A 14,777-nucleotide genomic window follows, 5' to 3' on the forward strand; every position below is an offset into this window, starting at 1 on the left:
AGAGAGAAACACCGATGTGAGAGAGACACATTGACTGGCTGCCATCCACATGATCCCAACCAGGGCTGGGGACAAACTGCAACCGAGGCACACGCCCTTAGCGGGAACCGAACCTGGGACTCTCTGGTCCCTGGGCCGATGCTCTAACTGCTGAGCCAAACTGGCCAGGGCTGCTTTTTTTTTTTTTTTTTCAGTCCTCATCTAAGAATATGTTTATTGATTTAGGGGGAGAGAGAGAGAGAGAGAGAAACATTGATGTGAGAGAGAAACATCAATTGCTTGCCTTCTATAAGTGCCTGACTGGGGATAGAACCCACAACCTAGGTATGTACCCTGACTGGGAATCAAACCTGCATCCTTTTGGTGTACAGGACAACACTGCAACCAACTGAGCCACCTGGCCAGGGCAGTCACTCTATCTTTTGATTGGAGATTTTAATCCATTTACATTTAAAGTGACTGTTGATAGGTAAGATTATAATTGCCATCTCATTGTTTTCTGCTTATTTTGTGGTTCCCTTGTTCCTCCCTCTCCTGCTGTTTTCCTTTGCGATTTGATTCCTTTCTCTTTCTCTTTTGTAAATGTACTGTAGGTGTTTATTCTGTCATTTCCATAGGCTTACATTAAACATAGTTATAGCAACCTATTTTAAGCTGGTAACAGCTTAACTGGGATTGCATACAAAAACTCTACCCTTTTCTCTCCCCACCTACATTTCATGTTTTTGATGTCACAATTTACATTTTTTATATTGTGTATTCACTAACACTTTTTCCACTAACAAATTATTGCTGCTATAGTTATTTTTACCACATTAGTCTTTTAACCTTTATATTAGAGTTAAGTGATTTATACACCACCATTATAGTATTAGTATTCTGAATGTTACTTTACCAGTGAGTTTTATACTTTCATATATGTTCATGTTACTAATTAACAGCCTTCCATTTCAGCTTCCATTCCAGCACTTTTTAAAAAAATATGTTTTTATTGATCTTAGAGAGGAAGGGAAAGGGAGAGAGAAACATCGATGTGAAAAAGAAACATCAATTGGCTGCCTCCTGCACACCCCCTGCTGGGAATCGAGCCTGCAGTTCAGGCAGGTGCCCTGACTGGGAATTGAACTAGCAACCTTTTGGTACATGGGATGACGCCCAACCAACTGAGCCACACTGGCCAAGGCTCTATCAGCAGTTTTAATATATCATCCCACTATCTCATGGTCTACAAGGTTTCTGCTGAGAAACCTGCTGATAGCTTTCCAGGAATTCCATTGTATGTGACGAGTTTTCTTGCTTTTACTACTTTAAAAATTCTCTTTGTCTTTGATTTTTGACAGTTTTATTATAATGTGTCTTGCTGAAGACCTCTTTGGATTGAATCTGTTTGGGGATTGTGAGCTTCATCTATCTGGATGTCCATATCTCTCTCCAGATTGGGGACGTTTTTTGGCCGTTATTTCTGTTTCGTTTGTCTGTCTGTTTATTTGTTTTATCCTCACCCAAGGACATTTTTCCATTTTTTGTTCAGATAGAGTGGGAGGGGGAGAGAGAGAGAGAGAGAAACATCGATGTGAGAGAGACACATCGAGTGGCTGCCACCCACACAACCCCAATCGGGGAGGGGGACAAACTGCAACCGAGGTACGTGCCCTTAGCAGGAACCAAAACCGGTCTCTCCAGACTGCAAGCCGACACTCTAACTGCTGAGCCAAACCGGCCAGGGCTATTTCTATTGTTTTTTAATCTTTGCCCAGTGATATTTTTCCATTGATTTTTTTAGATAGAATGGAAGGGGAGGAGAGAGAAAGAAAAACATTGTTGTGAGAGAGACACATCCATTGATTGTCTCCCGCATGACCCCGACCAGGGCTAGGGATCAAACCTGAAACCCAGGCATGTGCCCTTGACTGGGAATCAAACCTGTGACCTTTTAGTTGTAGGTCGATGCTCTAACTGCTGAGCCATACCGGCCAGGGCTAGTCATTATTTCTTTAAATAAACTTTCTGTCCCTTTCTCCTTCTCTTCTTCTTGGTTTCCCATATGTATAAGTTGTTCTCTTGATGGCATCCCATAATACATGTAGGTTTTCTTCACTCTTTCTCATTTTTTGTTTCCACCTCTGGAAAATTTCAAATGAATTATCTTTGAGTTCACAGACTTGTTCTTCTGCTTAAGTATGTTGTTGATGCTCTCTGTGACCGTTTTCACTTTCTTCGTTGTATTCTTCAGCCCCAGAGTTTCTTTTTGGTTCTGTTTTATGATTTCTGTGTCTCTGTTGAACTTCTCGTTTTGTTAGTGTATTATGTGCCAGATTTCATTGAGTTGTCGATCTGTGTCCTTGTACATTGCTAAACTTCCTTAAAACAAGTATTTTAAATTCTTTGTCAGGCAATTCTTTTGGGGCCAGATACTGGAAAATTATTGTGGTGTCATGTTTCCTTGATTTTTCATGTTCCTTGGAATTTTGTGTTGCTGTTTTTGTGTTTGAAGAAGCATTACTCCTCCAGAATTAATGACTGACTGGCTGTGGGTGAGAACTGTTCAGCAGTCAGCCCTGCTCGGCGTCTGAGGCTTTCTCAGGCCCTCTCTATGGATGTGCCCACTCCACACTTCTTAGTCCCTTTCGGAGGCGGATTTCTAAGTGGCGTATCTTCTCCCGGTCCCACAAAGCCTCCGCCAGGCGCTGAGAGCTTTCTGTTTGCTTTCCTAGGGTGGGGCCCTGAAGTGCTCGCGTTCATGTGCTTTCTCCCACTCCCACGCATCAGGCTGGCTTTCTGCACATGCTCACTGCTGTCTGCAAAGGCTTACACCCACCATCTGCATGTGCACGGTGCCAGCTATAGTGGGGGGAGGGTTGCATGGGTGAAGGGCACAGGGCATTGGATGGCACCTGTGGCCCATTTGGGAGCTCTGCAGATAACGTGCACCCAGCATCTTGTGAGTGGGCCTCATGGAGTCTACAGAGTGCTTAGTAGGACCCATGTGCCTTTGATGAGTTCCACGCCCTGGCTGCTGTGCTTCTAGCCTGGCCCAGCCCTTGGCTGTGTCCCACCGAGCTGGGGAAGCCAGGTACCCGCTCGGTACCCTCTCACTTTCCCCCAAGGGAGAAATTGGGTGTCAAGTGGGTCTCTCTTGGCAGCAGTGATGCCTCGGGGGTGGGATGCTGTGGGCAATGTGACACTGTTCCTCTTACCTTCTTTAATGTGCCCAGTCTCGTTGGCTTCAGTGGTGTGCTGGAGCCTCTGCTGGACTCCTGGGCCCCACAAAGGCTTTCTCATCTGTGGGTGATTGTCAGTGTCAGTGTTCTGTAGGAGGAGGGTGCAGAAAGCTCCTATTCTCCACCTTGCTGATGTCACTCCTATTTTGGCTATTCCTAATGTAGACCCACTGCTCGCCGCAAGCCGGACTATGAGCCAGTAGAAAATACAGATGAGGCCCAGAAGAAGTTTGGCAACGTCAAAGCCATCTCATCAGATATGTACTTTGGAAGACAGGCCCACACTGATGTAAGTGTCTGGAGAGTTTCTGTGTGTGCCCCATGGAACAGGGGCCTGGGAACGTGGGAGCGGGTGACAGGCGCGAAGTGAGATGGACTGAGGCTGCGGGAGGACCCGGCCCCGGAGCGGGAGCCAGGACTCGGCCCAGGGCTTTCTGACCGACGCCTCAGCGTGCTGCCCAGCTGGGGGGGCGACCGGAAGGGGGGCCGCGTGTCCTCTTTCTCCTACTCCGTTCTCAGTGTTCTGAATAGCCATCCACTCAGTATCTTTTGAATAACTTCAGACAAGTTTGGTCCAGCTGTGTAATTTACTTAATTTTTAACCACCGTTAAATGAAGAATACATGTCTGTTTTTGAAAGATATGGTTATTTTCAAGTTGTTGCTTGTCTTAGTGGAATCTCGCTAAGCAATCAAACCCAAGTGGAGGTGAGGGGTAGGCTGCCTTCTAATTCTGAAGTGCCACGTGCCATGCAGAGCGCTTGGGCTCTCCAGAGAATTCTGGCCTAAAATGGACTCGTTTTGTTTTGTAGTACTTTCTCCACATTTTAAAAAAAGTGTTTTTTTTTTGTCCTTTATTGACTTTGAGAGAGAAAGGAAGGGAGAGGTAGAGAGAGAGAGAAACATCGATGAGAGAGAACATTGATCGGCCGCCTCCTGCGTGCCCCACTGGGGATTTGGCCCACAACCTGGGCATGTGCTCTGACCGGGAATCGAACCAGCGACCTCTTGGTGCATGGGCCGCCACTCAGCCACTGAGCCACACCGGCCGGGCAAACTTTCTCCACATTTTAAGAGTATTTAGAGAAACACACTAGGCTTTTCCCACAATCCCTAAAAATCTCCCTTGCTTTAAAGTTGACAATGTTCAAGTTCAGTTACAAAAGAACATAATGTGTGTTGTAAGAGAGCTTCGGGGAGTGGTCCTTCCCGGTGAGGGCGGTGAGAAAGCCCCGTGACAGATGCCGTTCTCCCGCCTTGCTCTGGCCTTCCGCTGCACTGCTGCCTGGCCCTGCCTCGCTCTCTGACCTTCCGCTGCACTGCTGCCTGGCCCTGCCTCATTCTCTGACCTTCCGCTGCACTGCTGCCCGGCCCTGCCTCGCTCTCTGACCTTCCGCTGCACTGCTGCCCGGCCCTGCCTCATTCTCTGACCTTCCGCTGCACTGCTGCCTGGCCCTGCCTCGCTCTCTGACCTTCCGCTGCACTGCTGCCTGGCCCTGCCTCATTCTCTGACCTTCCGCTGCACTGCTGCCTGGCCCTGCCTCATTCTCTGACCTTCCGCTGCACTGCTGCCTGGCCCTGCCTCGCTCTCTGACCTGTCCGCGCGCGACCTGCCCGGCCCTGCCTCGCTCTCTGACCTGTCCGCGTGCGACCTGCCCGGCCCTGCCTCGCTCTCTGACCTGTCCGCTGGCACTGCTGCCTGGCCCTGCCTCGCTCTCTGACCTGTCCGCGTGCGACCTGCCCGGCCCTGCCTCGCTCTCTGACCTGCCCGCTGCACTGCTGCCTGGCCCTGCCTCGCTCTCTGACCTGTCCGCGTGCGACCTGCCCGGCCCTGCCTCGCTCTCTGACCTGTCCACGTGCGACCTGCCCGGCCCTGCCTTGAATGGCGCTCAGCGGCTGTTGGAGAGAGCGGAGGCCCCCTCGGGTGACAGCTCCTCAGAGATGCTGTGTGAAAGCGGCTGTGGGGTTTGGAGCTAACGTCCCTTTCCCTGGTCTTGTCTAGCATGAAACCCGGGCCCGGCTGGAGAGGCTCTCAGGAAGCTCCTCCATAAGCTCAGCCGACCTGTTCGACGAGCAGAGGAAGCCGACGGAAGGTGAGGAGGGAGGTTCTGTGGCATGGATGCACTTTCTCAGGACTTGACCTGTCCTCTGATGCGCTTACCTCCTCTGTGAGTCAGCTAAAGGGGAAGCTACTAGTTCCCGCTTCGCATGCGAGGGGACCAAGCTGTAGTTCTGCAGCAGCCCCGAGTTCCTGTCCTAGAGCGCTGTCACAGAGGAGTGTGTCTGCAGAGCAGAACGGGTGACCTCCCTCACTGTGAGACCGTGAATCTTTCATGTCGCGTTTAGCCGCCGCCTCCTCTGTAAAGTGGGTGGATTCATTCCTGCCTCGCAGGCTGCACTGAGGCTGAACGAGGAACTGCACGCAAAGTGCCCTCCCGGCCAGGGGCAGGCAGAGCAGGTGGGACCGGAGACTCCCTCGGCTTCGTCTTGCAGGGAAGACAGTACAGGCAGATGGAGAGGAACCTCTGTCTCCCCATCCTTTCTCAGGGTCCAGTCTGCAGTGGGGAGATGTCGGGGAGCCCCTGGGACTGAGCCTGAGAGCCGGCACCCCAGGTGTCTAGAGCTGTGCCAACCTTTGCTCTGCTCTGTCCCTACATCTGGGAAGGCCAGGTTCGAGCCCCACCGGGGCTGCGCCAGGCCACAGGCAGAGGAAGTGCAGGCCCCTGGTGCCACATTTGAAGGAGCCGTGTCTTCCGAGGTCGTCTCAGGAACCTGTTCACCAGCAGGAGAGCCCAAGGGGTGGGATCTCCAGAGCCAGGCATCGGGCCCAGTCCCGCCTGCTCCTGCCTCATTTGTAACCCTGGAGGAACTGGGCACGGGCATGGGCATGGGGTAACCAACACGGGCAGCCACACAGAACAACTGTTTTCTGAGTCCAGAGAGAAACAGCCTCAATAGAGAAGGTTATAGAGCAGACCTGAGTGCCGGGGCCTTCTGTGTTGAGGTTTGGGGGCGTTAGAAGGCCCTCCGGTGCAGTGGGCACTGCCAGCCATTTGTGCTCAGTGAGAAGGCATGTTCCAGATCCACAGTGCCTGTGAGCCCAGGTGGGTGCTGACCGCAGGGACAGGCAAGGGCTGGGGCCTCGGCTGCTGCAGGGTGGCCTCTGGGCTGAGGATACCTTGAGCTCTGCCCTGACCCCCGCAGGAGGGGCTGGTTGCTCCGACTGGGTGTTTCCTGCTCTGCATGGGGTGTGGCTCGTGGGCCTGCTCATCTCCAGCTTTCAGTGTCCCGGCTCTTGTCAAGGCCACTTCTTTTTTGTTTGTTTCTTTCTTTGTAGGGAGAGAGAGGGGAAAAGAGAGAGAGAGAAACATCAATGTGAAAGGGGCACATCGAGTGGCTGCCACCCGCACGACCAACCAGGGCCGGGGACAAACTGCAACCGAGGTACATGCCCTTAGCGGAAACCGAACCCGGGTCTCTCCGGACCACAGAAGGCCACTTCTTTTGTGCAGCCCCTGGCAGAGGGGTGCTCGGCCCTTTGGAGGTCTCCCAGCAGTCTCACCTTTGCCCCCCGCGGGTCGGTGCTCTGTTGCCTCGAAGGAGCCCTGGCACAGGCGGGTCAGTCCAGAGAGCCTGCGTGCTGAAAATCACCCGGCAGTGTGTCCCTTTGTTATTCACGTCACTGGCAGCTCCCTCTGGACTGTTCTGCTTGCTAGACACCTGCGATCGCACGAGAGCAGGCTTTCCAGGCCAGCCTGTGCTCACCCTCCTGCCCCTTCCAGAGAACAAAGGTTCGTTTTTTTGGCCCATTGTGGGTCCCAGGCAAACTCTGGTTCATGGGGACCTGCAGTTACGGTATGGGAGCACTGTGGGTTGCTAGGCTGCCCAGAGACCTCCCCCGAAAGCAGGCCAGTTCATGTTGTGTCCTCAGCACCAGGCCCACTAGGGGTTATGAGGACAGAAAGCAGGGAATGGAGACCTGGCCTAGTCCACGGGGCAGGGAGCCTCTTCCTGAAGAAGCGACTTGCACTGGCCTTTCCCAGAGCCCATTGCGGAGCCTGAGCCCACCTGGGCTGCCTTCCGCCTCTGCCACCCCCGCGCCCGCAGAGGGGACAGTGCCAGCTGCCCGAGGAGGAGGACTGCTGGGCACCCAGAGCAGCAGGTCCACGGGGAGGGTAGCAGGGAACTCCTTGCAGAGTCACCTCTCCCCTGGAGCTTAGATCCTTAGTGAGGACTGAGTCATGGAAACATACAGTGACAAGGCCCAATCAGCTCTGAGTTTGTTTCCCGCTCACGTACGGTCTGGGGAGGTGGCTCGGGACAGGTGTGTTGTGTCCCCTGCGTCAGGGCCCAGCCCCTCATCTTGTTCATGCTCCCTGTCTCTCCTTCGCCGCGTGCGCAGTGCGGCTGCGCCAGCTCTGGTCATCACATTTGCATCCGGCCAGCAGGAGGGAGGAAGAGGGCAGGCAGAGGGCGTGCCGCCCCGTGAGGCTCCTCGGCTGCATCCTGCCCCCAGAACTCGCTCACTGGACACACTGCTACAAGGCTTCGAACTCGGGAGTCTGTGCAGAGAAGGGGAGGCGAGGGGTGGCGTGGGGCCTGTTAGCCATCCCGGGGCCCTGGGGACTGGACGTCGTCAGCGAAGGCTAAACGTCCCACAGCCGCTCTGCCCAGGCCCGGGCAGGTTCTCGGGGGCCACACGTCAGAGGGCTCTGTGGAGCCTTAGGGGGTCCTGCCTCAGCTCTGCTCTCCTCTGTGAACATCACCCGGGGTGGAAACTCATCCTCTGGTCCCCACCTGCGCAGCCGCTCTGGGCCTGTCTTCGGGCGGCGGGGCTGTGGCTCTGACCCTTCGTGCTCAGGCTCCCACACGGGGCCTGTTTGCCGTCGAGGCCCCTTTTACAGGCAGGCGGCTTGCTGGGGAGGGGCCGTGTGGGGCCCGAGCCCAGACCCCGCCGCGGGCCTCTGCCCTGGCACTGGCAAAGGCCCACACAGTTTTTAAAAGTCTGCCTGAGGCGAAGAGGGGAAGACCCCACACCCATGGCCCCTCCCCACGCAGCGCTGCAGGTAGACACGTGCTTCGGTGCTGTCGGAGCGGAGGACAGACGTGTCCTTTCTGTTCTGTTCTCGGAAGGCCCTGGCTTCTGGTGCTTAAGGGCCAGGCCGGTGTGGACAGGTCATGTGTGGTGCCACGGGGGTAATGGCTGGGCTCCCTCGAGGACCCGCAGGGTTGGGGTTCACTCACAGTCCCCGAGCCCCTCCAGCATCTGACTGCAATTGGGTGACAAAATGTCACCACGATATCCCAGTGTTGAGCTTTCTGTGTGATAATGCTCATGTACCTGACCTGCCTCAGTGGCACTGTGCTAGTGTTTGTGGAGGGGCAACAACACTTAGCGACAGAACCCCCGCTGTCACTGGCCTCGGCAAGGGGGTGAGGGGTCGGCCCCTGTACCTGGGAGGTTGGCGGCGGGTTTGGCTCCATCTCAGGCTCAGAGCAGCGTGGGGACAGGCCCACCCATATGGGGCACCTCCCTGGGTGAGCCTCCTGTTGTGCAGGCTTCCTCCCCCTCCTTGAGCAGTGAGAGGGAGGGGACAGCCTGAGCCACTGCTGGGGAGGTGCCTTAGCCCCACCAGTAACCCCAGAGCAAGGACAGAGCTCCTCTCGCTGGAGTATACAATTCAGGGAAGGCTCTGATTGGCCAGGCCTGGGTCACGTGCCCATCCCTTTGGGTGGGGTCCTTGGGAGAGGCCACCCCAGAGGAAGGGAGAAGGGCTTTCCTGAGAGGTGGGGAAAGGATGCCGAGCACACGGAAGCCCCAGATGTTTCTGTGTTATGTACCGTCAGGGCTTGTGTGAAGCCCGGAGGAAATAGGGGCCCAGAGAAGGAACCTCTCCAGAGGTACACAGCTTGAAAGTGGAGGTGCCAGTATGGAGTCCATGGTGCTCTCCAGACCCAGGACCACATCTCTCATGTGGGGTCTCACAACTGGTCGTAAACGCAGGACAGTAGGGCTGGTGCTAAAACCCGAGTCCTGACCCCAAGGAAAAGGGATCCTTTTCCCTTGACCCCATCTGCTGCTCATGGGAAGCAGGAGGGGTGGGGGACCCACGATCTCTGCAGTCATCGAGTGGCCGGGCACCGGCGGTGCCGCTGTGGCGGCAGAGTGACGAGCCAGCGTCTGCTCTGTGTGCAGGAAACTACACCCTCTCGAGCGTGCTGCCCACCGCGCCCGACATGGCCCAGCTGAAGCAGGGAGTGAGGTCCGTTGCTGGGAAACTCTCGGTCTTTGCTAATGGAGTCATGACTTCGATTCAGGTCAGTGCAACTGCAATGACATTATCTGAGTATGATGGTGGGTTCGGTTTTGAAAATGAGATTTGGACCACTCTTTGGTTGCTGGAAAATTAGATTTTATATCATTATCTATATGTTTGCTACAGTGTAACCAAGGATATCATAAAAAACAAGAAGTTATAATTTTATATTTGTTTAAATTTTCTAATTTATGATTCTAGGGGAATTGTTACAGGAATCGTTGTGATCATCATCCACTTTTTTCCTACATTGGAACAGAGAAATATTAAGAAGAAAATAAAAATGACTCATAATCCCACCTCATGGGGGAACATCTCTTAATATTTTGGTATATTTCTAGATTTCTATGCATTCTTTTTTTTTTTTAAATCCTCACCTGAGGATATTCTTTTTCTATTTATCTTCAGATAGAGTGGAAGAGAGGGAGAGAGAAATATCTGTCAGAGAGAGAGAAATATTGGTGCAAGAGAGACACATTGACTGGTTGCCTCCCACGTGACCCTGACCAGGGCTGGGGACCAAACTGCAACCAAGGTACATGCCCTTGACCAGAATCAAACCCACAACTCTTTGGTCTGCAGGCTGACGCTCTAACTGCTGAGCCGAACCAGCCAGGGCTCTATGCATTCTTTTCATCCTTGTATACTCTTTTTTTTTTTTTTTTTTGGTACGTGCCCCTAGCGGGAACCGAACCCAGGACTCTGGTCCACAGGCCGATATTCCAACCGCTGAGCCAAATTGGCCAGGACCATTCTTTTTATCTTTAAAAAGATATTCCGTGTATATTTTTCCAAATTAAAAAAGATTACATTGTATATATGGTTTTATATTGTTGGGTTTTTTTTAGAGAGAGAGGAAGGGAGAGCGAGAGAGCTAGAAACATCGATGAGAGAGAACATCGATTGGCCGCCTCCTGCATGCCCCCCACTGGGGATTTGGCCCACAACCTGGGCATGTGCCCTGACCGGGACTTGAACCGGCGACCTCTTGGTGCATGGGTCGACGCTCAACCACTGAGCCACACCGGCCGGGCTATATCCTGTTTTCAGATGTTTTTTTATGAGCATTTTTGTGTAATTAAAAATTCTTCAAAAACCACATTCTGTTGAATGAAAATACATGTAATTTATTTAACTATTCTTCAAGTTGGCTATCTAGAATGTATTCCAATCTTTTAAACATGGCAAAAGTGAGCCAGCTTGTATATAGGGTGTGGCAAAAGTAGGTTTACAGTTGTTCGTGTGGAAAATACAATAATTCATGAATAATAATACAGGAGTAAACTCTTTCTCATTCTCACTCTGTAAACCTACGTTTGCCCACCTCGAATAACAACCTAAGGCAAGCTCTGATCCTACGAAGGCTCATCTTGCGAACCTTCCTGTCCATGTCAAGTTATTTTAGAGGGATTCTGTCACGAGTGGACAACATGGCCACAGGGAGCCGGACCTAATGGGTGGGCGCGGGCACCTGTCCCCGCTGTTGAGGTTCCCTGGGGCTCCTGCTCATGCACTGCTGTCGGTGATGTGTCCTTGGTTAGGACTGAGCCCTCCGCGTCCCTGAGGTCGCTGAGCCCAGTCAGCCCTTCCAACTAGGTGACGCCGCTGACTTACAGATGACCGCCCCCGTTTGTAGTTGACACATTCTGTAGGTGAAGAAGTCGGGGCACGGAGAGGTTCGGTTGCTTCACTCAGCCGGACCAGCATTTCAGGGTTCAGCCTCCAAATGTGTTGCTCTGTCCCCCATCACACCTCCCCGAGGGCTCACCCCTTGGCCTGCACTGCCCGCCCTCCCAGACACTGTGCTGCTCACCGCACGGCCCCGCCCACAGCCCTGGGCCGCATGGTCTCCGGTGGGCGCCCGCAGATCCAGGCAGGTGGTGCCCTGTCAGTGGTGGGAGAGGAACTGGCGCTGAGTGCTGTGACTTTCATTCCGTTCTCTCTCCAGGATCGCTATGGTTCTTAACACTGATGCCAAGTGTTTCCCGGACAAACTCCTCCAGCGAGCCCGCGCGCCTCGCAGGCTGCCGCGGAGGCCTGCGGATGGCTTCGCTGCCTTCTCGTGGGTCTGTACACCTTACCGACGCGTGACCTTTCTCTTGATGTTGTAGAAGCTTTCTTGTCATTTCCGTTTTGTGTTACTTCCTGCACATATCCATGTATATCCTTGCTTTATTTTCTTGGAATCTGTAGTTCCAACAGCTGGGGGCCTGGAGACATGGGCCCCTCCCCCTGTCCGAGGACAGAGAGCCTTTGTGTGGGGTCTCAGCTCGTATGGACCCTGGGCAAGGGGCTCCCAGAGCCAGCTGACGCCAGTGGGTCTAGAGAAACGAAATTCACACACACATTTTCTTCAAAATGGAGCAAAGAATAAAAACAAAAGACCAAAAATGACTGGTGTCTAATTTGACAGATTGCTTCATTTATTTTTCCACATATTGAGGTGATTTCAAAATAATGTTTAAAGTCGTCTGACCCCTTGTAAGTTATTTATTTTGTGTGATCTATAAATTAAAAAATAATTTTCAGTGAGTGCTTTTAACAAACCTAAGCTGCCTTGCCAAGGGAACTAACCTTTGGCCAAGGTGAAGCGGTTCGGATTTATGGAGACGGGAAAACGCCTAAGTGCATTAGAAGCCGGTACCGCTTGCGGGATTTAAAACAAATGAGGTGAAAGGCACTCACGAAAATATTTCAGTATATGGGCAAATAGTAGTTGTAATTGGGTACTTTTGTTAATATTTTTTATCTTAATCTTTGTTTTAAAAAAAATTTCAGAATGTGTATAAATGAATAAAGACAAATAATTTGGCTGTGTTTTAGACAGCACTAGAATATATTGTTCAGAATGGTAACCTGTATTTGAAGTTTGATGAACCAGAAATGTGGTTTCAACAGAATATTTTGTGAATCTTTCTTCAAAGCCCCGATGATTAGACTTCTAAATAAACAGTTGCGGCAGACTGCATTGCTAACTTTCTTACCAAGCCTACAAAATGATCGGCGAGCGAGGCTGGTGGTGTAACATCCATGTACATTTAATGATGGGTTAATTACCGATGGATCTGTTTTTCACGTGTGTAGGGGGCCTCAAGGGCCATTGTCATTAACTGAGATAGCTCGATGACGGGGTGGGGGGGTCCCTGCTGAAAGTGAAGTGTGCAGAGTGGCATCTTCCAAGCCCAAAGGGCTGTCACCACAAGGTCCCGCCGAGCGGGGCCTTAAACAGCAGAATGCATCATCCCACGGTTCTGGGGGCCGAAGTCCGGGGTCCCGCTGCCAGCAGGATGGTGTCTGGCGAGGCCTCTGCCCCTGGCCTGGGGAAGGCCACCTTCCCCTCTGTGTCTCACGTGGCCAGAGATCCCAGTGTCTTCTGTCCTGCACTCCAGTCCTCTGGGACCGAGGCCCGCCCTATGACCTTGTTTATCTTGACTTCCTAAAGGCCCTGTCTCCAAATACAGTCCCCTTGGGAGTTAGGGCTTCCCCATGTGGATTTAGGGGGACGGAGTTCAGTCCACAGCAGTGTCCACAAGAAATTCTCACACTGGGTGGTCCTGCTCCAGGCTGGCGCCTGGGCCTGCTACACCTCCTGGGAGTTTCCTCCCCACAGGTTACATCCCCAGTTTTCAGGGGGAGGGGAGGGCCAGACTCTGCGGAAGGTCACTCCCTTTGCCCTGAATGAGCCTGCTTTTCCCCATCACTGATGCCTCAAGGGAAGGGCCGGGGCAGCCGCCCCCCAGGCCTTGCCAGGGCACCTCTCCTGGGCTCTCCACACGCGGCTTCAGGGCCCCGCGCCCAGTGGAGCCTCGGAGGGGACAGTGACGTCGACGCTGCACTGCGCAGGCCAGTCTGCCCGTCGGGGGCCTCCTTACCCCCAGCACATGTGCAGTTGTGAACGTGTGTGCGTGTGCGTGACTGTAGTTGTGTGCCTGGCCCGTTTATCCTCGGGCCTCAGTGTTGTGTTTACAGTCAGTTTGCATAGGTGCTCACGTGGTAAAGAGCGTGGTGACCTGACCGTCAGGGGCCAGGCCTGTGTCTGGAGGACTGGGGCGGCAGAGCAGGGAGCGGGAGGGGAGGGTGTGTACTACTTTACAGAGCTCTTACCAGAACAGATTTGCTTGGAACAGCAGGTTTTGGTCCCCTTGAAGAGCTGTGGGAATGTGGGTGAACGGGGAGAGCTGTCGGTGCCACTCTGGAGAGGGGCATGCCCAGTGAGACGGCACCTGACGAAGAGACGAGCCTGTGGGCCTGGGTGACGCAGGGGCAGGGCCAGCCCAGCCCCTCCGACCGGAGGGCCTTCATGCACCGGCTCCTCCCACACGGCTCGCCCCACTCCCCGTCCTTGCAGCCAGCCAGGCGGGGCGTGTCCCCTCCGAAGGAGCCCTCCAGGGCTCCATCCAGAGCCCCGTGGCCCCTCGCACGTCACCAGCCACCTCGGTCCCCACCATTCATTTCATTTGTCCTCCTGCCCACACCCGCTCCCAGCACCCAGAGAGCCCGTGGCCGTGAACAAAGAGTATCTCAGGTGGCCATGAGCGCCGACCCCCCAGTCGCGTGGTAGGCATCGGGGCCACACGAGGCCCGGGCGCCCTGGTTCGAGGTCTGGGCCTGCCCCTGGGCGTCGGAGTACCGTGGCCTCCCAGAGTCAGACACCAGGACCCAACCCTGCCCCGACTGCCGCTCCTGGGCCCTGCTGGGCCGGGAGGTGAGGTCACTAACCTTCCTCCCCAACCCCAGAAACTTCCGCTCTCGTGGTCACAGGACTCAGTTCCCTTGTTTGCTCGGCCCTGTGATCAGTGTGCAGAGGCCCCCGTGCTGTGTCCCTTTCCCGGGCCGGTTTCCTCCGTCTGCAGTTCTTGTCTGCTTGCCCGGCCCTTGGTCTCACCCACAAGAGTGCAGTGGCAGGAACGCCAGCCGGGACCTGGCACGGACAGAGGGCTGGACGGACGAACAGACGGGATAGTGAGGGAGCAGACCCCAGGGGTCTCTCCAGCCACACAGGCTCGTTGTCTTGGAAACAAGCTCGGATGCCCGGTCTCCCTCCCTCTCCAGGGCCTGAGCACACCCCCTGAGGGGGGCGCTGTCCAGCCCAGATGAGTGGCCCTGCCTCGGGAGTTCCTTTCTTGACAAGACCTGGGAGGCCCGAGCCCAGTTCCTCTCTCGAGCCTGCTGTCCTTTCTGTCACCCGATGCCGGGAGCCTTGCCTGCACCACACCCTGGGGACGGTGCTGACCGCCCTC

At 54.0% G+C, this 14,777-nt stretch overlaps 1 protein-coding gene across 2 annotated transcripts in view; it reads left to right on the top strand.

The window, feature by feature from the left end:
• Positions 1-12,489, top strand: part of ARFGAP3 (ADP ribosylation factor GTPase activating protein 3) — a 57,500-nt gene extending 45,011 nt beyond the window's left edge. For both annotated transcript variants that reach the window (XM_036252844.1, XM_036252843.1), the window contains exons 13-16: positions 3,387-3,510; positions 5,223-5,313; positions 9,417-9,538; positions 11,486-12,489. In XM_036252844.1, the coding sequence (XP_036108737.1) occupies positions 3,387-3,510; positions 5,223-5,313; positions 9,417-9,538; positions 11,486-11,503 (355 nt within the window). In that variant the 3' untranslated portion in view covers positions 11,504-12,489. The remainder of the gene's footprint in view (positions 1-3,386; positions 3,511-5,222; positions 5,314-9,416; positions 9,539-11,485) is intronic.
• The last annotated feature ends 2,288 nt before the right edge of the window (positions 12,490-14,777 follow it).

This window comes from Molossus molossus, unplaced genomic scaffold, assembly GCF_014108415.1.
Source record: "Molossus molossus isolate mMolMol1 unplaced genomic scaffold, mMolMol1.p scaffold_m16_p_10, whole genome shotgun sequence".
NCBI lineage: Eukaryota > Metazoa > Chordata > Mammalia > Chiroptera > Molossidae > Molossus > Molossus molossus.